Source organism: Scyliorhinus torazame, chromosome 7 (assembly GCF_047496885.1).
Source record: "Scyliorhinus torazame isolate Kashiwa2021f chromosome 7, sScyTor2.1, whole genome shotgun sequence".
Taxonomy (NCBI): Eukaryota; Metazoa; Chordata; class Chondrichthyes; order Carcharhiniformes; family Scyliorhinidae; genus Scyliorhinus; species Scyliorhinus torazame.
Genome location: NC_092713.1, coordinates 135,014,163 through 135,038,650, shown reverse-complemented (window position 1 = coordinate 135,038,650; position 24,488 = coordinate 135,014,163). Strand labels below are relative to the sequence as shown.

The following is a 24,488-nucleotide window of genomic DNA, read 5'->3' as shown; positions in this document are numbered from 1 at the left end:
CAAAGTCATGGAACCAATGAAATTTAAGGATCAAAAAATTGCGAGAGGAATGATGGAAAAGGCAAAGTGTGAATTAGAATCAAATCAGTACAGAAATAAAAATAAAGCAGAAAGGAAATCTTAGAATATTGCTGAAAAAAGGGACATGTTGCCAAAGCTTTTCATCTGTCACTCATCAGGACAAATGCAAGAATGCCAAATTTCTAATGATCACAACAATTTGTACTACAGGAGAAAAAGGGGCGGGATTCTGTGATCCTGAGGCTAAGTGTTGATGCCATCGGAAACGCCATTGCGTTTCTCGATGGCGTCAACACGGCCTCAGTATCCAGCTGCTGATCCTAGCGTCAAATCGGAGCTGCGGGAGCCACGCATGCGCAGTGGCACTGGCGCCAAAGCACGCACGCGCAGTGGCTTCCTTCAACGCGCCGGCCCCGACGCAACATGGCACAGGGGCCAGCGCGGAAGAAAGGAGGTCCCCAGCCAGAGAGGCCGGTCTGCCGATCGGTGGGCCCCGATCGCGGGCCAGCCCACATCGGAGGCCTCCCCCGGGGTCGGATCCCCCCTCCCCCTCCACAGGCCGCCCCCGACCCTTCCACACTGGCTGAGAGCAGGTGTGGATGGTGCCGGCGGGACTCGGCATTTTTATGATGGCCACTCGGCCCATCCCGGGCCAAGAATCGGCGGGCCGGCCGCGTAGAACGACCCCCGACCGGCACCGCGCCAACCACAACGACACCAATGCCGCCGATTTTCCGCTCTGCGGAGAGTCACGTGCCAGCATCAGGGCGGGGATTCTCCAGCCCGACCCTGGGCTGAGAGAATCCCGCCCCGAATGCTGACCGGTTGGCAAGTTGATTCCGATTGACTAAGGCATTGCTATGGCAAAAGCAATGGGAATATCGGCTTCCCAAGCTCACCGGTAATTAATAAAAGTTGCAAGGCTTGAACATGTTCCTCTTGTTTGCAGAAACAGGTCTCTGCATATGAATCAAGGTTGCTTCTCGTAAGTGTAAGTGAGCATGTCATGAGCTTGAATGACTGTCTTAAATTGGTTGATAGTGTGCTCAGAATCACCCAATGATAAAATAACATTTAATAGTAGCTATTTTGATTTGGGTTTTGGAACCAAGAGCTGGTTGAGTAAACTCTGTATTCTTCCCATTACGGACAACAGAGAGAACATGCTATTTGTTTTGATCAGCAAATCGCTGGGATGTATGGCCTATGTACCTGACATTGCATCAGCATTGAAATTCATATATAACATTGCTCAATTGTGTAGTAGGCAGAATGTATTTTTGTACGGACAACAGCATCCTGTTAATTAGCTTGAATTAAGAGAGCAAATCAAAATAAAAAAGAGATAGAAAGGAAAAATAAGAGAGTAATTAATCTCCCAGGACAATTGTTACCTGTAAGAATGAGACTCAACAGTTTGATTGTTCCTTTTCTGGGTGAGGGACGTTGCATGGTATTGCCAGAACATACACCTAATGAAAAAGCTACGTCTATTGTTAATTTCCAGCCCTTACTTTCTATCACAAGTGTAATGGTCAATTAATATACAAGTGCAACAATTTCATGAAATTCAATTCATGGGGAGGTTAGGGATGAGATGCCATTTGTACAAGGTGAATTGTTGTGCAGTGCCAATTATCCAGGGATTTATAATTCACGAGTTGTCTCTTCTTCCCCACAAATTGCTGAATGGTTTATTCATGAAAAATGACAGGCACATTAAACTTGTTATTTTGGCAGCAAAATCTGGACCAATCTTCGTGTGCTTTGCCTCCAGCTTTCTTTATAGTTTCCCTTTTCAAGAAAGAAATGAGCTGCCTGCCTTGTTGGCTGGACAGAAATTAAAGCTGAATCTACATTGCTGCTAATGGTCTTGGCCTGCCTGGGTGAGCACACAGCTGGCAGGCGGGAGGTGGTGCCAATCATGTACGTCAGCGACGAAAGACCTCTGCGTTTTTATCCAACCTGTGCTTTGAAATCGGCTATGTTTTGAAAGACTAGTGGAAATCTGCAAATCTCTGCCCCAGATGGCCGAGATACTGGGGAGATTATCCACACCAGTTTTTGGTGGGCAGGATCAGCGATGGAAGTGGAGAATCCTGCGGGAGTCCCAAAACGTATTTCCCGTAGCGATTGTGCCCACCCACGCCGGTGACATAATGGGGAACCTGACGATAAATTTAATTATATCCAAACCCCCCACCCGTTAGATTATCCATTCAAGTTGGTGAAACGGCACGCCAACACGTATCATGACATGTCTCCCAGGGCGTGCACCTGGTAAGCAGATCCCGTCAGAGAGGTTCAGGTGAGTCGTTCTGTGTGGTGGTGGTGGTGGGGGGGGGGGGAATCGTGTCCATTGGGGCCAGTGGCTTTAATAATAATAATCTTTATTGTGACAAGTAGACTTACATTAACACTGCAATGAAGTTACTGTGAAAAGACCCCAGTCACCACATTCCGGTGACACTGTTTTTCCCGCTTTCTGCCCCACTCTGGGGAAAAAAAAAGGTGGAAAATTCTGTCCACTGTTGGAACTTTGGAGACTGATGGTGATAGATTTTTATTAGGGAAGAGGAACACGGGCTATGGGGCAGAATTCTGAAGCCAGGCCGTGGCAGCAATGCAGTGGTGGCTAGCATGCTCAGTGGGATGAGCTGTATGGGCCTGTGCAAATAAAAAAGGGCATTTTTTCTTTCTATGAAGCACAAATTAAACCTTTTGCTTGGGGTTGATTGGACCAGTGCTTGGGTGCAGAGGGAAGCCTGAAAAATCACTCGCCACTTTTCATTCGGACAGAGCAAGGCTGGGACAGGCAGACGTGTTTGGTCACACTTGCACTTGCCAGTTCCAAGCTAACACGGTGCCCTTTCACTCACTTTGCAAACTCCAGCGGGGTCAGCGCTGAGAGCTGCTATTATGCAACCCAGAGTGTTGAAAGAGATTGATATGGAGATAGTGGATGCATTGGTGTTCATTTTTCAAAATTCAATAGATTCTGGAATGTTTCCTGAAGTTTGGAAGCTAGCAAATGTCACTCCACTATTTCAGAAAGGAGGGAGAGAGAAAACAGGGAACTACAGACCTGTTAGCCTTACATCAGTCATATGGAAAATGTTCAAATTTATTATAAAGGATGTGATAAATGAAAACTTGGATAATCATATGACTGGCATAGTCAGCATGGATTTACAAATGGGAAATCTTGTTTGACAAACTTGTTGGAGTTTTTGAGGAAGCTACCAACAAAATTGATAAAGCAGTCAATGGACATAGTATATTTGGATTTTCAGAAAACTCTTGATAAAGTCTCCCACAGGAAGGGTGGCATGGTGGCACAGTGATTAGCACTGCTGCCTCACAGCCCCAGGGACCTGGGTTTAATTCCGGCCTTGGATGACTGTGTGGAGTTTGCACGTTCTCCCAGTGTCTGTGTGGGTTTCTTCCAGGTGCTCCGGTTTCCTCCCACAGTCCAAAGATGCACAGGTTAGGTGGCTAGGCCATGCTAAAATTGCCCCTTTGTGTCCAAACAATGTGCCCTTGGGTGGGGTTACGGGGATAGGGCGGGGGAGTGGGCCTAGGTAGGGTGCTCTTTCAGAGGATTGGCGCTGACTCAATGGGCTGAATGGCCACCTTCTGCACTGTAGGGATTCTACGATCACGCTTTGTCTTAGTTCGACCACTGAGATTGCAAACCAATCTCACTTGGGACCGATATCATGAAGGAGTGTGTTGTCATTGCGCCAAAGGTTTTAAAAATATGGGAATAGATCCTGGAATATTCTTTTAAGCTGCGATTTTTTCTGTGAAGTTCTTTTCCTTGTTGGTTTCCGCTTCTTTAACTATGACATCTTGGAGCTGCTGCCTTCTCTTTGCAAAGATTTCACTGATTGTCAGTTCCTTCTCATGACCGGCTTTGGTTCGGTGCCTGATGTACCTCGCGTTCTTCGCTTCTGCAAAGGCTTCAAGGAAACTGGGCATGGTGTGCATGGTTCTGGGTAAGCCGTCTGGAGCATAAAACTCGGAATCGTATGGAGTGCTTTCTTGGCAGGTTGAGGGCTCCGGGCTGCTGGTGGACTCCCTGGCTTGGATTTGCCTTTGGGCCGGGTTGCTATTTGTCTCGGTATCTCTGGCTTCCTGCTCCGTTTGGCCTTCCACTGCTAGGATTTCCCTCCCATTGGCCACATCCAGGCCTGTCGGTTTCTCAGAGATATTCACGTGCTTGACAGTGCAACGTTTCAGGCCTGACATGTTGGTGCTGTTGACTGAGGGGGTTCTGAGCTTGCCGGATGGTGTAGAGGGCTGGGTCTCTTCTGCCCCTATGTGCCCACCAGATTTTTCCTGTCTGCGGCTGAACCCATTGAGGAAATCATTGATCTGCATCTGTAGAGTGAGGGAGGCAATAGACGGCATCACAACTCTCCCAGCCTTGGTAGAGTAACAGCTCTGTGTCCTAAATTGTAAAGCAAAGGAAAAACATTTGAGATGTAACATAATTATTCATGATCCCTTGTACCTTGTTACATACATTTCTTTGATGTTGGGACCAATGAAATTTGTCACCTTAAACCATCACCTAATCTGAGGCTGAAAGTACTATTCATATCATATTCCCTCAATGCATTCCAAATTCACTTCCTGCAGAAGTGAGTGAAATGGAAAAAGGAACTAACTCGGAGCTTCACAGTCTGGAAGATGTTGATAGGAAATTTTGGTTCTTAGGAATTTAAGCCCTAATCTCACCAGGTCTTATCCTTTGCATAGTGGTTCTATTACTAATCCAGAGGCCAAGACTAATGATCTGGAGCTATGAGTTAAAATCCCACCATGGAATTATCTATGTTCTCCAAGGAACCTGGAGGTAGTCACGGCAGTGTAGTGGTTACTCATGGGAAATGTGAGTTCAATTTGTCCTGTGACAATTGGGGAATTTAAATCTAGCAATTAAATAAATCTGGGGGAAAAAAAAGCTAGTATCAGTAATGGCAAACCTGAAATTACTGGGTTGTCAGGAAAATCCAAGTGGTTCACCTTTAATGAAGGAAAACTTTGTACTTCCCAGATCTGATTTATTTGTGACTCTAGACAAACATTTAAGGGAACACTAGATAAGCATATGAGGAAGAGAAGATTAGAGTTTTTAACAATTCATTCAGGGGATGTGCCTGTTGCTGGCAATGCCCACAATGATTGCCCATCCCAATCTGCCCTTCAGAAGGTGGTGCTAAGCTGCCTTCTTGAACCGCTGTAGTCTATGTGGTGTAAGTGCACCTACAGTGCTATCGGAAGGGAGTTCCAGGATTTTGACTCAGTGACAATGTGGGAATGGCGATATAGTTATAAGCCAGGATGGTGAGTGGCTTGGAAGGAATTTCCAGGTGGCGGCATTCCCATGTATCTCCTGTCTTTGTCCTTCTAGATGGCAGATATCATGGAAGGTGCTGTCAAAGGAGTCTAGGTGAGTTGCTCAGTGCATCTTGTAGATAGTACACATTGCTGCTACTGTGTGTTGATGGTGAAGGGAATGAATGTTTGTGGAAAGGGTGCCAAACAAGTGGGCTGCTCTATCATGGATGGTGTGGAGTTAATGTTTCACCTAATAGATTTGTTAATAAGATTAACGTCCATGGGATTGAAAGGACAGTTGCGGCATGAATACTTAAATTAGTTAAGGGACATAAAGTAGGGAGCAGTGGGGAATGGCTGTTTGTTAGAGGGAGAGAAGTATACAGCGGTGCTACCCAGGCGTCAATGTTAACCAGCTAATGACCAGGGCTTTGATATACAAGTCATTTTTGTGCAGCGATTATACAGCGATTTATTGTGATCATCTGGAATGCATAGTTTGAAAGGAAACAAATTCAATGGTGATGTCCAAAAGAGAAGTGGATAAATATTTAAAGAGAAAAGATTTCCAGAGCCATGGGGAGAGAGTAGGGGGGTGCATCCAACTGAACCACTCTATCAAAGGTAGGCCCCGATCGCGGGCCAGGCCACAGCGGAGGACCCCCCCGAGGTCGGACCTCCCTCCCCCCACCACCAGACCGACCCCCGGATGCATGCGCGCCGAGGTCCCGCTGGGTAAGACCACACGTGGACGGCACCGGCGGGACTTAGATTTGTTTTACGGCCGCTCGGCCCATCCTGGGTGGAAAATCGCCGGCCCCCGACCAGCGCCGCGCCGGCGCCGATTCTCTGCTCTCCGGAGAATAGGCGGACCGGCGTCGGGACAACGTCGCGCTATTCGTGCCCGGCCCGGCGATTCTCCGGTCTGGCCTGGTCTGAGAGAATCCCGCCCAATGTTCCATGATATCTGCATTTTTTAAAACATACAATGAGCTCACATTTTGGAGTTACTGGGTAGGGGAAGAGAACATTTGAAGCCCGACTTCTCATGGAATTTGAATGGCTCCACACCTTAGCCAAAATGGTGCCAGAGCCCTGGTTTCAGAAGTCCCACTCCCAAACCTGGCACCCACCATTTTCCACTGCGGGTAGAATGGGCGTGCGTTGTAGTTTGCACATCTATGGTTCATGGAGGCAACTGTACATGTTAAAGTTTGATCTGTTTGAAACAGATCCAATTTTCGTTATTGAGATTGCCAAGACATGACTCGTCTGCTTTCGACCTTTGGGAAAAAGTCTAAAGTTGCTCAAGCTATTTGGGAAGGTAAGACTGACTTTGGGAGAATTAAGGTGGCCTTTGGGATATGTCAGATATCCCTTTTGGATTGTTAAGAGTAGACATGAATGTGCATAAAAGGTGGCTAAACTCAGTGGAACTGTCAAGCAATCAACCTCAAACCTTTTAAGTCCTCAAACCCTTTACCATTCTTGAAAAGGAAATCAATCCTGCAATTAAAAAAACAGCCAATGCTTGCTATTTCACTGTTTGTTGACATAAAGATTAGTGCTGCTCGACTGCTTCCCAACCTATCATTATCACAGGGGGGCCTGTAAGTTCACAGTTTGACTGACAGTCCACATGGTTATAAAAAGATTAGCTGCCTCTGATGTGGGGTTAAGAGCGTGCATATGTTTTCCTAAGGGATTAAGTACTTCATGGAAATATTTGGGAGTTTGTGACGATGGAAGGTTTGAGCCTCTACCGTCACTATCCATAGCTCCAAACTACAATATATATGCAAATAAAAGCAAATTATTGCGGATACTGGAATCGGAAACAAAAACAGAAAATGCCGGACAATCACAGCAGATCTGACAGCATCTGTGGGTAGAGAAGGGAGCTAACGCTTCGACTCTGCATGACTTGACAAAGAGTCATCCAGACTCAAAACGTTAGCTCCCTTCTCTCTCCACAGATGCCGTCAATATACATGTAAACGTCCATGTTCCCTGAGTGAACCACTACATCCCCTTAAACATGAAAGTAAAAAAGATTCTTTGCATCACTGAGGTTCCCTCTCCATCTTAAATGTTACACGACCAGCAGTGAATATTACAAGTTGGAAAGGGTCTGTATGTTAATACAAATCCAGATAAATATTTTGTTACCTGATTCCTTCTGACTTCAGTATGACAGCATGATCGTTTACTCCTGGGATAGTGGGTAAAATAATGTTGCCGGAGCCAAACTTTCCTCTGGCTGCAGTACTGTTAACTGGATACAACATTCTGAAATTGTCAACTCCTTTCTTCATGGAATAACCTGGGGAGTATTAAATGTACAAGCAGTAACAGTGAATAACATGCAGCCAGACCAGCGCATAGGAAGGAAAACAAAATAACATAACTTCTTATTGAATGGCGTTGAAGGAGCTGAGGGTGAAGGTGAGCAGAGAGTCTCAACATATTCAAAATTAAACATGTCCAGAGCTGCCATCAATAAAGCCAATCGAAAATTGAACTCCGCATCAAGAAGAATGGACTATGGTCGCAATTCTCCAAAAAGATTTCTGAGTTAATTTGTGGCGGGTTTTTCAGGGAGTTTCCCGTCGGCTCTGCTGGCAAGTTCCCCACTGCTATTCAATGACACTTCAGTCATTTATATGGGCCCTGAGGAGTTTCTCACCGGTTTAGCCCACACATAATTTTTTTAGCATTGGGGAGCTGAACTCAGAGATCGGGCCGCCATTTTGAAAGCATGCCCCGATCTCCAAGTGAGCTTGTGGGTCCCCCACACCCCTCACCCATGGATCGGTCTGGTCTTATGACCAGAAAGTCGGTGCCGCCCCGCGCCGATCCTCTGTCCGGTGGCTAGCAGCCACGCAGTGTAACCGGCTTTACCTGCGGGTACGGCCGGAGAATGGCCGCGTCCGTGGCTGTGCATGAACATGCTGGCGGCCTGTGGCGGCCGCACTGTGCAACATGGCGCCGGACACGTGCGGACCTGAACTGCCAAAAACTCTCCCCCCTGTAACCAGCCTTGCCACTCCCGGATCACCCCCCACCTGTCTCCCCAGCCCCCGCCGAGCCCCCGCCAGTGCAACGGCTCCCCCCCCCCCCCCGACTGTGGCGCCGCTGGACTCAGTCCACTGCTGCCGCGCGAGGTCCCTGAACGGTGTGAGCACATGTGTCCAACGCCGTGGGGGACTCAGCCCATCGGGGGAGGGCCTCAGGTGATGTCCTGAAGCCATCCATACAGCGTGCGGCGTACTCAGTACGCCATTTTTGAGGGGGTGGAGCATCGCAAAACTACCCCACGCCCACCATGTCAGGACACCCCGCTATGTGCTCCCTGGGGGTCCCCCTGATCAGGCCCCCAAGCACCCCTATCCTTCTAGGTCCCGCATCCATCACCCCCCCCCCCCCTCAACCTACCGGAGGCCCCTACTTACCTGCCCTGCACTCCTCCACCCTTCAAAGCCCCCATCCCCCCTCATTACATGAGCATGGCCCGCTTGCCCCCTGACCCTTGGCAGTGCCACCCTGGCACCTGGGCAGCCTTGCACTGCCACCATGGCACCCAGGCAGTGCTTCTGCCAGCTTGATAATGACATCCAGGCACCTTGGCAATGCCAGGGTGGCAGTGCCAAGGTGCCAGCCGGGCAGTGCTAAGGTGCCCACATTACAGGGGAAGGGCCAGGGAGCCACACTGCAATTAACCTGACCACTCAGGGGCCTCTGATAGCCCGGGAGACCAACCGGATGCAGTTCTGCCTGGTCCACGTTTGTGTGGACAAGCACTGATTGGCGCCCGGCTGCAGCCTCCCTGATGAAGACGAAGAATCGAGGGAGGCCGGTGGATCCTGTGCAAGTAGGCCATAAGTAGGTTTCTGACCTACTTTTTTGAGCATCATTTGATCACGCCCATTTGGGGCGGGGTCTGACTCCGACATCCTGTGGGACTCTGGGAAATCTCGCAAGGTGCAGAGGCTGTCAGGAGGCTCGTTGCAAACCTTTCCCAGCATTCTCCGACCGCGTTGTGCTCTTGCTTTAGCGCAACGCGGCCGGAGAATCGCGCCCCTAGTGTTAGAATTCTGAGCTGGGGCGGCAGAGTGGCGCAGTGGTTAGCACTGCTGCCTTGCGGCACTGAGGACCCGGGTTCGATCCTGGCCAGGGTCACTGTCCGTGTGGAGTTTGCACATTCCTCCTGTGTCTGCCTGGGTTTTACCCCACAAACCAAAGATGTGCAGGGTAGGTGGATTGGCCACGCAACGAACTCTGAGCTGGGAGGAACGAATGCAAAACTGTAGATCTTTCAACCTGGTAAGGTGTCTAAGAATCAGTCTGAGAGAAAGAGATACAAGGTTGTTAAAGGTCTGGAAATAGTAAATCCAGAATATTCCTTTGAAGTAAATTGTGCGAGTAGGACAGGGAAACATAGGTTCAAACTATAAAAGAAAAAATAGGAATGATATCAGGAAGCTCTTCTTCATACAGAAGAATGATAAACATCTGGAAAAGACTCTTGCAGAAAGCCCTGGAATCATTTAAGAAGCAAATATATACCGCAATAAAGCGGTGGAAAATTGTAGAATGTTTTTGATGAAATGAATCAAGGTGATACAGATGGCATTCTTTCTGTTGAATTATCTTGTGATTTGTAAAGACTTGCATATGGGACAAATAGCACCTATAGTGTCAGGTTACTAAAGCTCTCAAATCATTCCAGGCCCAGAGGTGGGGCGGTGCATATCATTGAGGAGGCAGTCAGATAACTTAATGGGAAGGAAGGTAAGTTGCAAAAGTAAGCCAAAGGGGCTCCTATCTTTTATATTTTTGTGATTATGAAGATTTGATCCAGATTGCTGGGGAGTTGTGGGAGAAAAGGGGAAAATCTAAATCTAAATTTGCTAGGAAATAAGAACTATTATTACTTTGGGATAAAATATGACCAGAGCCACTGTCACAATAGAATCTTTCAGGCGTCAAATCATGAAAATAAGTTCAAACTATCACGTGCTTTTTCTGAACTGATGGATGACAAGTATTTTTTTTTAAATTTAGAGTACCCAATTCATTTTTTCCAATTAAGGGGCAATTTAGTGTGGCCAATCCACCTAGCCTGCACATCTTTGGGTTGTGGGGGCGAAATCCACGCAAACACGGGGAGAATGTGCAAACTCCACACGGACAGTGACCCAGAGCTGAAATCGAACCTGGGACCTCGGCCCTGTGAGGCAGCAGTGCTAACCATTGTGCCACCGTGCTGCCCTGGATGACAAGTATTAATGTGAGTAAGCATCAGTCAGCTATTCTGGGTCATCTTTTCAGTGCCAACTCATCAACTAACGCTTTTTTAAACCCTTTGTCAGATGCATCTCATATTTAATCAATTTATTCCAGTTGAAATTAACTCACTACAGTATTCAAATCACTAACATTGCTGACAATTTCCAGTGAACCTTATGCTTTCTCTGTAGGAAAACATTCTCTGCACAGTTTCCAGTCCCAGATATCTTGGATATCCTGACAGGCCGCAGCCCCAGGTTTCCTGGTTTATGTCTCGGATTGGGTTTATGGTCTCAATGGGAGTTCTTTAGGGTTTGCCTGTCACCTGAAAGATTCTACCATAGCCTGCTGTTGGTAGAACCCATTCTTGTTTGTTTAAACATCTGTGTACGTCTCAGTGTACAACTCTACACGAGGTTGGATGTTAGTTTCCCTCCATTTCACAGTCTCTTAGTCATGTGAAATTACATCATAGTTACTTTGGTATCAGGTACTCCCAGTATTAACCCTTTACTCTTCATCTCCCCCAACACCACCACCCAACCCCCCCTCCCCAAGTCTTAATCCCAACTATGTACATATTCACACAAATTACATTTACGTAGAACTTGACTTAAATTTACTTTTTAAAAAAATTATTCCTTTATCACTGTTACAAAGCCAGAGCTCAGCGTGTGGATAGGTGCAAATCCCTAATCCAGCTCCTTGCTTGCTCCAAAAACCAATTCAAATTGAATCGAATTCATGGTCCCCACAAGAGAGACATACCAGATCCAGGCATTCCACCTGACCTCACGCTCATCTCAGCCAAAAGGCCAAGAAGCGATAGACTTAAATTTACATTGGCTTCTGCACCACAAGTGAGAACCTGTGCCCATGTTTCCCGTGGATTCCTTAGGCCTGTGCCTAATGGTGATTCCCACCGTAAAGCAAGTGCCAAAGTAGCTCCGCCTTTAGCAATAAGGTCAGCTATGCTTCTGTTTTCTGCTTGGATACTTCACTCTTGGAGCCTCCTTGCTTCTGCTGCTCCTCTTCCTCTGCCCTGGTTACGCAGAACAGGGATGCAAGCCCTCGCACCCCACACACACATTCTGAAGGAGAAGCAGCCGGAATCATCATGTCCTTCAGAATGTGTGTGTGGGGTGCGGGGGCTTGAAAAACATTTTGCAGTGCACATAGGCTGACTGTCAGAACGTTCGGTTTCAGAATATTGCAGAACTCAGTCAAAGAAAAAATAGAAATGAAGGAAATGTCTTTCAAATTCCAGAAATCTTAGTTATTCCCACCATCAGATGACTTAAGGTCATGTTAATTTTGATAGGCAAACGCATTATTCATGTAGGCCCAGGAAAACAAGCTTGTCTCTGTCCTGTTAGGTACACTGGTCTAATACTGGCTGCAACTGTATGCAGCTTAGATCAGAAAGATACTCCAGACCTTGAAGTTAGTTCAATCAGGTTTATTGAACTAATAGCATGGTTAGCACAGTTCTCTGTGAGTTCGACTCTCTGCTAATTTAAGTGTGGTTACTCTGTCTGACCAAACCAGACTAGCTCTTAGCCATGTGGTGGAGGTGTGAGATTGTAACAACACCCTTGACTGACTCTCTAGATGTTCATCAGTGGAAAGAGGCGGAGTGCGAGTGCCTTGTGTCTTTTATAGTCAGATCCCACCCCTGAATGTCCTGCCTGCTTATTGGTCATGTCCTGTTCTCTGTGTCCATTAGCTGCTTGTCTGTATATCATTATGTGTGTGTCTGCATATCATGACCGTCTCCTTTGTGTGTGACCAGCAGAAATGATAAATTAGTTACAAATTTCCACAGAGAACGACATAAAATGCCTCATTTATGTTACAGTTCTGTTGAGTTTTGCCATGAAATTCCAGAATAATTTTCTCTCCCTCTGCACTGTTGCGTCTTTAGTGTCAATAGAGAGGGAGGATAGAGTATTGAAAAGAGAACACAGGCTGTATGGCATATGGAGGTCATGTCATTAATTTATTGTCAAGATAATTTACATTCGGAGATTGGTATTGCATCAAAATATGAAATAGGTGACCTGTGAATTTATCACCACCGGGTGCAAGGTAGCACAAACATTCCATTTCCCAGTGCCATCCGCATCATCATCCTTAAGGAATTCATTTGTAGAAATTTGAATGTTAACAGGAGGAAACTCACCACTCTTTATTCTTATCAGGTCCCTCTGGATCCGTCTCTGTTCTTTGATCATTCTGTCGATGCAATAGAATCTTGCCTCCTCCAAATTGTGTAGTCCATTCCGGAGCCTGGCTTCTGCACGCTTGGACTCCCGTCGCTCTGCCTCCAGCCGCTTTGTTATGTCTCCCTCAAAAATGTGCGGCTTGAGACGTTGCATTTTCCTGATGGGAGCTGCAAGGCGAACATTCGCTATTAGTGGTCACACCACAGATTGACATTTAATGCAAAGACAATTCTGCAAATATTAGGGCCAGTCATCATTAATAGCACAATACGTGAAATGCTTTCAGCTACCATTTATAGAATGAGGGAAAGATTTGAAGATTTCCGATCTGTGTTTGGAACGTAGAAAGGAAGGAACATATAAACAGGAGGAGTTCATAAACTCCCTTGAATCTGTTCCGCTATTTAGTTAGATCATGGATCTGTAACTTGACTCTGTTTGGCCTTAGTTCTGTAACCAATATCCTTATCTATCAAAATCTGCCAAGCTTGGTTTTGAAGTTTGCAATGACCCAGCCACAACAGCGTTTTTGGGAGCGAATTCAAGATTCCCACTTTCCTTTTAGTGAAGGACTGCTTCCCAACATCACCCTGAACTGCTTACTTCTAACTGTAAGATTATGCCCAGTTGCCCTGGGCTCCTCCACCAGAGGATATTGTTTCTTTCTTTCAGTCCTATTAATTCCTTTAATCATATTACACACCTCACACTTAATCTTTTAACTTAAGGGAATTTAAGCTTAGTCAATGCAATCCACTCTTAGAATTTAACCATTTTAACCCTGGTAAATCTGTAATGCATCCCGTCCAAGCTCATATATCTTTCCTGAGGTGAGCAGTCGAGATTGAGTAAAGTATTCAAAATGGGGTGTCGACAGAGTTTTATATAATTGCAGCATGATTTCCATCCCTGGGTATTCCAAACTCCTTAAGAGAAAGACTAAAATTCTATTAGCCTCTTTGTAGCCTTGAGTAAATTGGACATTCTGAATTCTCCCTCTGTGTACCCGTATGGGTGCCGGAGTGTTGGCGACTCAGGGATTTTCACAGTAACTTCATTGCAGTGTTAATGTAAGTCTACCTGTCAGGCTTCCGGTTGCGGCTATGCTGAGCTAAGTCGCACGTTCGGCAGCTCCCACCAGAAACGGACTTTTGGGCTCTTTTGAGGGGCCCCAGCGGCATTTGTTCGACGGTTCCCAGTGTGGGAAGGTGACAGTACGATTTCCCCGGCACTGTATGGATTGGACCAGGAGTGGAGCGGTGAAAAAAGTAATTCTGGTGCAGCGAAAAGTGCGAGGGAAGCCAAGATGGCGGCAGGTGGAGACCAAGCAACGTGGGCGCAGTGGGCGCAAGAGCAGCAGGAGTTTCTGAAGCGCTGCTTCACGGAATTGAAAGCAGAGCTGCTGCAGCCGATGAAGGCTTCAATCGACAAGCTGGTCGAGACCCAGAAGGCCCAAGGGGCGGCGATCCGGGAGGTGCGGCAGAAGGCCTTGGAGAATGAGGACGAGATATTGGGCCTGGCGGTGAAGGTGGAGGCACACGAGGCGCTGCATAAGAAATGGCAGGAGAAGTTTGAGGAGGAAGAATCTGCGGATTCTGGGTCTCCCGGAGGGAGTGGAGGGGTCGGATGCTGGAGCATATGTGGTCACGATGCAGAACACGTTGATGGGCGCGGGTGCCTTCCCGAGGCCCCTGGAGCTGGATGGGGCCCACCGAGTCCTGGCGAGGAGGCCCAAGTCTAACGAGCCGCCGCGGGCGGTATTGGTGCGGTTCCACCGCTTGGCGGACAGGGAGTGTGTCCAAGATGGGCAAAAAAGGAGCGGAGCAGCAGGTGGGAGAATGCAGAGGTCTGTATATACCAGGACTGGAGCGTGGAGGTGGCCAAGAAGAGGGCCGGGTACAATCGGGCTAAGGCAGTTCTGCATCGGAAGGGGGTGAAATTCGGGATGCTGCAGCCGGAGCGACTGTGGGTCACGTTTAAGGACCGGCACCATTACTTTGAGACGCTGGAGGAGGTGTGGCCCTTTATTCAGCCCAAAAGTTGGACACGGACTGAGGGTCGGTTGTGAGGGGAGGTCGCGGGGGGCTACTGTGGTTACTGTGCTTTGGGGGATGTTCTATAATGTTTCCCTGGGTGCTGGGTGGGGTAGGGTGAATTAGTTCGAAATGGGGGTTTTGAGAGAGTGTGGGCGTCGGTGGTTGGAAGGACGGGGCCCCATTGGGGGGAGGGGAGATGGGAGGCCCGAGGTGGGGGAGCTGGGATTAGGCCGCAAAAGGGAGATGCGCCAGAGAGGGCGGGGCCGGTCTGACGGAAAGCGCGGGCTTTTTCCAGCGCTAGGGAACTTTCTAGGGCTGGGGGGGGGGAAGGGCGGTGTTGGAGAGGAGCGCCCACTGATGGACAGGAGTTGGGGGGGGGGGAGACTACCACACTGAGGGGTCGATGGCGTGGCGGGAGTGGCCGGGGTCAGCAGACTTACGGGAGTGCTATGGGGGGAGCAACGCAGCTAGGGGGTGACCTAGCGGGGGGGGACTGGCTTGCTGCTGCATTGGCCAAAGGTGAGCTGGAGCTCGGAAAGAGAGTGGGGGCGGGGGTCTGCCGCTGGGGGGAATGGAGAGTGCGGGCGGAGCGGGCACATGGCTGGCCTAGAAAAGGGGATGGCTAATCGGCAGTGGGGGGTGGGAGGGGCGGGAAGCCCCCTGATCCGGCTGATAACTTGGAATGTGAGAGGCCTGAACGGGCCGGTCAAGAGGGCCCGGGTATTTGTGCACCTGAAGCGACTGAAGGCAGATGTGGTTATGCTCCAGGAGACGCATTTGCGGTTGGCAGATTAGGTTAGGCTGAGAAAGGGGTGTGTAGGGCAGGTTTTCCACTTGGGGTTGGACATAAAGAATCGAGGGGTGGCGATTTTGGTGGGGAAGCGGGTGTCGTTTGAGGCGCTGAACATTGTGGCAGACAATGGAGGTAGGTATGTGATGGTGAGCAGTAAGCTGCAGGGGGTGCGGGTGGTATTAGTGAATGTATATGCCCCGAATTGGGACGATGCTGGATTTATGCGCCGCATGTTGGGCCGGATTCCGGACCTGGAGGCAGGGAGCTTGCTAATGGGTGGGGACTTCAACACGGTACTGGATCCAGCATTAGACTGCTCCAGGTTCAGGACGGGTAAGAGACCGGCGGCAGCCAAGGTGCTGAGGGGGTTTATGGACCAGATGGGAGGAGTGGACCCATGGAGGTTTGTCAGGCCAGGGGCCAGGGAATTTTCTTTTTTTCCCCACATCCATAAAGCCTACTCCCGGATAGATTTCTTCGTTATGAGCAGGGCACTAATCCCGAGGGTGGAGGGCACGGAGTATTCGGCCATAGTCATCTCAGACCATGCCCCACATTGGGTGGAGCTGGAGCTAGGGGTGGAGAGGGACCAGCGCCCACTGTGCGCCTGGATGTGGGCTTGCTGGCGGATGAGGAGGTGAGCGGGCGGATCCGGGGGTGCATTGAAAGCTATCTAGAGGCTAACGATAATGGGGAGGTGCAGGTGGGGGTGGTCTGGGAGGCGCTGAATGCGGTGATTAGGGGAGAGCTAATCTCCACTAGGACCCACAAGGAGAAGAAGGAAAGGAGAGAGGGAGAGATTGGTGGGTTTGTTGGGCGAATTCGTGATGTAGTTGTAAGATGTTTATTTATGTGTTCTTTGTTTTTCTTTTTTCTGTAAGGGGGGGGGGGATTTGTTGAAAATATGTAAAAATTAGAATAAAAATATTTCTAAAAGAAAAAATGTAAGTCTACCTGTGACAATAATAAAATTTATTAAAAATTTAAGAGTAAGGTCATTAGCTGGAAGAGGGGAGCGGCACAGCTTGAAGAATAGTTTTGTGTATATTTTTTTGGAAGAGCGAAAGAGTAAATGGACAAATGATAGAACATACAGTGCAGAAGGAGGCCATTCGGCCCATTGAGTCTGCACCGACCCACTTAAGTCCTCACTTCCACCCTATCCCCGTAACCCAATAACCCCTCCTAACCTTTTTGGTCACAAAGGGCAATTTAGCATGGCCAATCCACCTAACCTGCACATCTTTGGACTGAGGGAGGAAACCGGAGCACCCGGAGGAAACCCACGCAGACACGGGGAGAACGTGCAGACTCCGCACAGACAGTGACCCAGCGCGGAATCGAACCTGGGACCCTGGCGCTGTGAAGCCGCAGTGCTAACTACTGGGACCCTGGCGCTGTGAAGCCGCAGTGCTAACTACTTGTGCTACCGTGCTGCCCTTGATGCCAAGCTAATTCAAATAGTAGCCAAGGTCAGCATTTGGATTTCTAACATGAAGTTTGGCAATACATATTTCACAAAGATTGAAGTGTTTCACGACCAGATTTGATAAAAGGACATTCAGAATTGAAAATTGTCTCAATGAGATTGGGCACCAGAGCAGGGTGGCACCAGGCCACCCATAACACCCGGACGACCCCCAGGTCCATCCGGGCCTGGTCGCTCCAGCGGACGGCCGCCAAAGGGACCCAGGTCACAGGGCGGGAAATGCAGCAGGCCGGCTCCATGGCTGATGTACTGCTTGGGGACCATCTAGATTAGAAGGAGTGTTAGCACAAGTACTGTTAGAAAGATAGACACCAGTTAAATTGGCATAGGTGCAGCACATAGGATGGTGTTAGGGGCTAGGGCACAGTTATTGTACACAGCATTGTCACCAATAAACACCTGTTCACTGACGTTCCGAACTGCCCTCGGCCCTCTATCTGCAGGGTGTGGGGATGGGTTGGGCTGGGTGCAGAGGGTGTGTCAGGTGGAGGGGGGGGAAGTGGGGAGAGAGTGGAAGGCTGGCGGTGTGGTGTGCGGGTGCTGGAAGAGGGCACAGGCCATGCCCCCAGGGCAGTCTGGGGTACCCCCAGTGGCCGCTTACGAGGCGGCAGGGGCCTGGGCCAGATATATAGGGGTGCCATGTGGCAGGGTCTACCAGGTGAGTGTCCCCACACCATTCACCCCACCCCAGAAGGACTGTGGGCCTGTGTGGTGGACTTGCCAACATGCATGCTGGGATCACCCGGGCTGACAGTGGCATGTATCACCGGTGCAAGAATCATTGTCAGCCGAGGCAGAGCACCAGAGCTCATCGCAGAGCGGGTCGTCATCATCCTCTGCCCCATGGGCCAGCCCTGCTGATGCTGCCAAAGCACGGTCAACATCCTGTGGTAAAGCTGGTGGGGCGTTCGGAAGGGGGGGGGGGGGCGGGGTTGGATTGCAGAAGTGGGTGGAGGGGTTGTCCGTGGGGTGGGGGGGGGCGGGATGTTACAGGGGTGGAACGGGACGTTTCAGTTGCTGGTAGCCAGGCCCCCTAGTCGGGGAACCTGGAGGAGATCAAGTTTTCCCTTGCATGGCGGCCCTGATGCACACGTCGTGCAACCTCCTGTACCGGGATGGGTCCCATGTCCTGCCCATCCTGGCCCGCATCCCCATCTTCCTCGTTAGACAAGGCATGGCGTTCCTCCACCACCTCCTCCCGCATGCTTCGCCTCTGCGGCGCGATGTTGTGGAGAAAGCAATAGGCCACCATAATGCGGGGGAGAGCCTTCCAGGGCTCTTCTGGAGGGCTCCTCTAGAGCGATCCAGGCACCTGGACTGCACCTTCAGCATGCTGTGCACCGCTCGATGACGCCCCTGGTTGCTGCATGGGTGTCGTTATAGCGGGTCTCCGCATCAGTCTGAAGCCTCCAGATAGGTGTCACCAGCCATCACGGCAGCAGATAATCCCAAGACCCACCCCCTCACTCCGTGGGGTACCTCAAAGGTGCCTGTGTACGCTGCCTGGATACCATGTGCCAACGCGCACGATATGCAGCCGATGGCCACACACCAACTGCACATTCAGGAAATGGAAACCCTGCCTATTGATGAAGGGCACCTCCTGATGCGCTGGTGCCCGACGGGGGACATGCGTCCTGTCAATCACCCCCTGCTGGGCTCGGTCCATGTTGTAGGTGATATACTCTGTCACCCAGGCATATAGGGCATCCGATACGGTGAGGATGCATCTGGGCTCAGAGGTCTGGAAGATTCCGGAGAAGTCCCCACTCGGCGCTTGGAAGGGTCCCGTGGCATAAACGCTCAGGGCAACCGCCATCTTGTCGGCCACAGGAAATGGGTGTCCTCTCCCATTCCCCCATGGTCCCAGGTACACCATGGTCAAGCAGAGATGTCGCACAGTCTCCCTGCTCAGCCGCAGTCATCGGCGACACGCCCGGTCTGGCAAGTCCTCGTACGACAGGTGCTGTCGGTATACACGCCTCCTTCCCACCTCCTCCTCTGCCTGTTGGCTGGCTCTCCAGCCTCATCGGCAGGTCCCTGCTACTCTGGGGCAGACTCTTGTGCTGCAGAGTCCCCCCCGAGCACCTCATGCTCATGCAGCCACAGTGTATCTGCCAGGTCTGCGGCAACCAGGCAGATGCCAACCACTCCTGGCTGTACTCCGCAATCCATTATCTGCATGGGTAAAGGGCAGGGATGTTAGCATGGTAAGTATTCCTGTGCCCATCCAGGTCCAACAGGTTATGCGGGGGCCTGGCTTGCACTGCAGTCCCTGCCTCCGCATCTCCCCTCCCAATCCTAGCCCCACCTCCGGCAGTTCCCTCCGACACTCTGCCTTCCACACCTCTGGCTCCACCGGTTCCTGTCGCCAGGGGGCTCCAGCCCCACCACGCGTCTCTGCCAGCGTTATGCTCTGCGGCCCCTGCCCCGCACCTGCCCGTGGGGCCTACCGTGGGTGACCTCCTTGAGTGGGCTGCGTGCTAACCCGCCAGGAGGGTGCCACCTCTTTCTGCCTAGCAGAGGTGGAGCATCATGGGAGTCGTGGGAGGGTGAAGACTACTGCGTGTGGCCCATTAATGATGTGCTAATGGTCGTTGCTGTGTGATTTGCATGCCCATGGCGGCGCGGGGCGTGGAACGCATTCACGCCGCCTTTGAGGCACTGGAGCATGGTGTTCCACGACGTGCCTGCTGCCAACCTTGATTATCGGGTGATGGCTGATTCTCTGTCCAATTGCAATTCACGATTCTGACGTGGCTGGATAGAGAATCCTGCCCGATAGTTCCACCATCATTTAAACTGCAAAATGGACCATCATCTTTACTGGATATACTGTATAAGCAGAGTAAGAGTCATTCTTGTCTATTCTTGTCCCAATCTATTTCCTTTGTTCCCATTTCTTTTATTTTACTTCTTTGGTCTGTGGATCAATAATTGGGATGTGCCTTTAAGTAGAGAGAAGAAAGCAGAAGACTCAAAGTTTAAAACAGCCTCCTTTCCAGGATACGGTATTCTCAGGTTTTGTGTTTGAGAGAAGGAGAAGCCAGATTCTTCGGCACTAAGTTGATGGGAGGAACCAGTTTTGAAGGGAATGATTTCAATTGGTTAACTTGCAACCAATGGGTTAACCAGGGACAGTGTTCTGCCTGACAACAGTCAGTGGTTAGTTCCTACTGGGTGGTGGTTCTGAGAGAACTCTCCAGAAATGATTGGACCTCAGAAGTGAAGGTAGCCGTTTTATTTCTCTGCTGCTTGCAGTCTGTCGGTGGAAGCAGCTTGTAGCTCTTCAGGGTCTGAAGTAAATTAACTGATTTATTGTTTTGACAGCAATCCTTTGCTGTAAACCTGAAATGATGCTGAGTCTTTAGGGAAGGTAGACAATCTTGCCTGAGAAGATCATATCAAGCCTGGAAGAATGGAAGTGCCAACCCAGAAGTTTGAAATTCAGAAAGACATTGACTGGAAGTCATCCCTGTGAATCAAAAATCCATAGAAAATGAAAATGAATGAAAATCGCTTATTGTCACAAGTAGGCTTCAAATGAAGTTACTGGGAAAAGCCCCTAGTCGCCACATTCCGGCGCCTGTTTGGGGAGGCTGGTACAGGAATTGAACCGTGCTGCTGGCCTGCCTTGGTCTGCTTTCAAAGCCAGCGATTTAGCCCTGTGCTAAACCAGCCCCTAAAAAATAAATTTAGAATACCCAATTCATTTTTTCCAATTAAGGGGCAATTTAGCGTGGCCAATCCACCTAGCCTGCACATCTTTGGGGGTGAAAACCACGCCAACACTGGGAGAATGTGCAAACTCCACACAGAACAGTGACCCAGAGCCGGGATTGAACCTGGGACCTCAGCGCCGTGAGGCAGCAGGGCTAACCCACTGCGCCACCGTGCCCCCCAGAATCCCTACAGTGCAGAAGGAGCCTATTTGTCTCATCAAGTTTGCACTGATCCTCTGAAAGAGCACCTTACCTAGGCCACTCCCCCACCCTATCCCCTTAACCCCACCCAACCTGCACATCCTTGGACACTAAGTGGCAATTTAGCATGGCCAATGCACCTAACTTGCACACATTTGGACTGTGGGAGCAAATCAGAGCACAAGGAGGAAATCCATGCAGACATGAGGAGAATGTGCAAACTCCACACTGACATTTACCCTAATTGAACCTGAATCCCTGGCCCTGCGAGGTAGCAGTGCCAACCACTGTTGCATCGTTCATTTTATTAATATTTTATTTCCCTTTCCACCATCCTTTCCCCTCTATGTATTTTTGTGGGTGAGTTAGAAAAGGGGCATGTGAGGGGGGGGGGGGGCTTTGGGAAATGGGTGGTCCATAGCCAGCTACACTTTCTGTCTATTTAATTAAAGATACTGTTAATACTAAAGGTTTCTCATGTTTTAAAGCTACAAACCTGGTGACTGACAGAGGTTCCCTACCTTTATGAGGTGGGGTGTGAGGGGGGGCTCGAGGACCTCCTAACTAGTAAGTTGGGGCTTTGGGGGGTCCACAGGCTGCATTGGGGATGGCGAGGGGGTTGAAGAGACTGAGGCAATATTTAAAATGGTGCCGATCTCTTCCTGTACTGATGAGCTGAGCTCCTCAGAACAGGGAATAAAGGTAATTGCGGCCTCGGTGGGACTTTCCTCGCCAAGGCCAAGAAATAAAGTGTCGCATTTGATAACGGGGTCGTCCTCAGCACTGCAGGCGCCGAGAAACACTCCGCTAAATACACCCAAAACGGGAGTCTGTTTCTTTCCGTTAAATCATGCCCGTAGAGTTTAAACTGAATTTAAAACATTAAAAAATGCATGAGAAATAAACTCTGCTTTAAATACACAATCTTCCTGAAGTGGTTGATTCCTGAATAGAGATTGATTAGTGTTCAAACAATTGACACTGTCTATTCTTATCTGTGCTTTTGTACTCCATACTTCTACAGGATGTGCTCCTCAGTTAAACAACAAATGATCAGTGTTCCACTCGCTAACCAAAGTCCTACTTGAGGCAAAGCTTTTGCTTACCCAAAACCTTCTCATTTTTCTTATCCTCTTTCAAATGTTGACTAACCAACACATTGTCTATTCCCAGAATGTTCTGCTTTGTTTTATAATGGTTCTTTTGACCCTGCTAATTCAAGATTGACAATGCACTGATCACTTTCCAGGTGCCATTTCTACCGCAGTTGGACAGCAATGAACAATAATATTCTTCATTAAAACAATCTCAAACCATCACTTTCTATTCAGACATACAAGGAGCAGGACTGAATTCTTCAAACAATGGGTGGTGCTCCTTCATATTGGCTCATGTATCAGTAATATAGATGAAGGGCGGCACGCTGGCGTAGTGGTTAGCACTGCTGCCTCATGGCGCCGAGGACCCGGGTTCAATCCCGGCCCCAGGTCACTGTCTGTGTGGAGTTTGCACATTCTCCTCGTGTCTGTGTGGGGCTCTCCCCCAACCCAAAGACATGCAGGGTAGGTGGATTGGCCACGCTAAATTGCCCCTTAATTGGGAAAAAAAAAATTGGGTGCTCTAAATTTATTTTAAAAATGTATACATGTGCTCATCTGAATAAACCTGGAACATCCGTAATGTTTCATAGTAAGCCCTATTTAAGAGTCAGACATATTGGGAGTAGTATTTACCTTTTTCATCAATAGGATGAAATCCAGGCAGATTCTACAAGTCCATGTGGCGTGGGGGGACTGATCAACAGGATTACCTCCGTTGAATTTCAACATTTTTTAGTACACTTTGTATTAAGTGTTCTTTCCAGAAAGCCAGCTGATGAAGGATGATACTGGAGCCATTCTTTACTCAGTCTTACATCTATTTACAAAATGAAACATTGCAAACATACACCTCTGACTTAATCACACCACAGTTTAAATAAATGTCCCTTTCTATGTACTCAATTGAAACCCCAAATAATGCCCTCGAACTGCATTTAATTAGACAAAATAAATAACAATGAACGTTAGCTTCAAGCAAAACATTCCCATTTTTACAGCTTTTTTGCACCTTTTCCTTTTGGACAGTTTGTTAAAGTTCTTCTGATAGCATTCAGTGGGATGGGGTGCAGATTTCCTTTGCTCTTCAGAAACACATTTACAATTACATTACATAGCAATCATCCCTCATTTTATTCAAATAACTAGGCAAAGGTAGAATCCTGCGAATCAGAAAAGGTAGGCAACTCATTCCAGAAGTGTTACTAAGCTAATACCCAAAAGAAAATCTATTGTCTACAAAATTAAATTGCTCGGGCATGTCTCCGTAAGTTAACTTCCTGATTGATCATTTATTTTTAAATCAATAAGTTAGAGGAGAAATATATCATTGCACAACTTTGAAAGATTTGCTGTGTATGATTTTTTAAGACTCAATTTCCCATTGATGTAAACATTTTAAATTATTTTGTCAGCAGAAGATTAACGATGCAGGTTTGGTAGTTTGGAGGTTTACACTAAAGTTACACTAATCTTATTTAAGTGTTTTGCATCCATTTCTTCATTCATGAAGCCACAAAAACATTTTGAAGATTGAGGTAATCATGTTCCTACTATAATGATGGCATTCACTAGGATTTGTATTATCTGCTCTGTCAAACGCTTGTCTTTGTTTTTGGTTGCCTGGCTATAAAGCTTCAATAATTGGTGCCCATTGTCAGTGGTTCGGAAATGTTTTATGTTGACTATATTCATGTATCTAGGATTTACGTTTGACAAAAGATCATTCTAAAATCTGCCTGAAATATTCAAAATGTTTGAATTCATGGCTTCACGAGGATGGGTCCTTGCCAAATCTTGGCTTTTTTTTTTTGTTTGCGTACAGAATACAAGTTTTATTTGAATGAAAGCGAAGGTACTCTACGCTATGTAACCTTAAGTGGTAAGAAGGGCATATCTGTACACTTGCTCGTACCTCTCAGTCCCTATCATGTTTTAATCTTTTGAATAGCTAGTTAAAGGCAGCATGAGAGAAAATATTTTGAATGCAATTCTCCCTTCTGTAACAAGCAGGAATGTTGTCTGATGCGGTTGTAAGTAAGGCTTACGATATCAGTAGGAAGGCTGCCTCTGAACAGGGAATTCAACACAAAAGATTTGCTCCCAGGTTGAGTCTGACCAGCTTCAAAAGAGAGTAGTTGAGAAATGGAAGTGATTATAGCTAGTCAGAGATCTAGAGGACGGCATAAACCATAAGGATGAAACTTGAACAGTGCTTACTATTTGAATAGCAACTCACTGAAGCTCCTTCGACAGCACCTTCCAAACC

At 48.4% G+C, this 24,488-nt stretch overlaps 1 protein-coding gene across 3 annotated transcripts in view; it reads right to left on the bottom strand.

Annotated features, from left to right (window-relative positions):
- Positions 1 to 3,127: 3,127 nt before the first annotated feature.
- Positions 3,128 to 24,488, bottom strand: part of LOC140426581 (coiled-coil domain-containing protein 190) — a 105,492-nt gene continuing 84,131 nt past the window's right edge. For 2 of the 3 annotated variants that reach the window (XM_072511520.1, XM_072511523.1), the window contains exons 2-4: positions 12,839 to 13,048; positions 7,537 to 7,690; positions 3,128 to 4,474 (exon numbers count right to left, since the gene is read on the bottom strand). In XM_072511520.1, the coding sequence (XP_072367621.1) occupies positions 3,808 to 4,474; positions 7,537 to 7,690; positions 12,839 to 13,048 (1,031 nt within the window). In that variant the 3' untranslated portion in view covers positions 3,128 to 3,807. Of the gene's footprint in view, positions 4,475 to 7,536; positions 7,691 to 12,838; positions 13,049 to 22,855; positions 22,925 to 24,488 lie in introns of those variants that run through there. The other variant, XM_072511524.1, reaches the window with a different exon arrangement.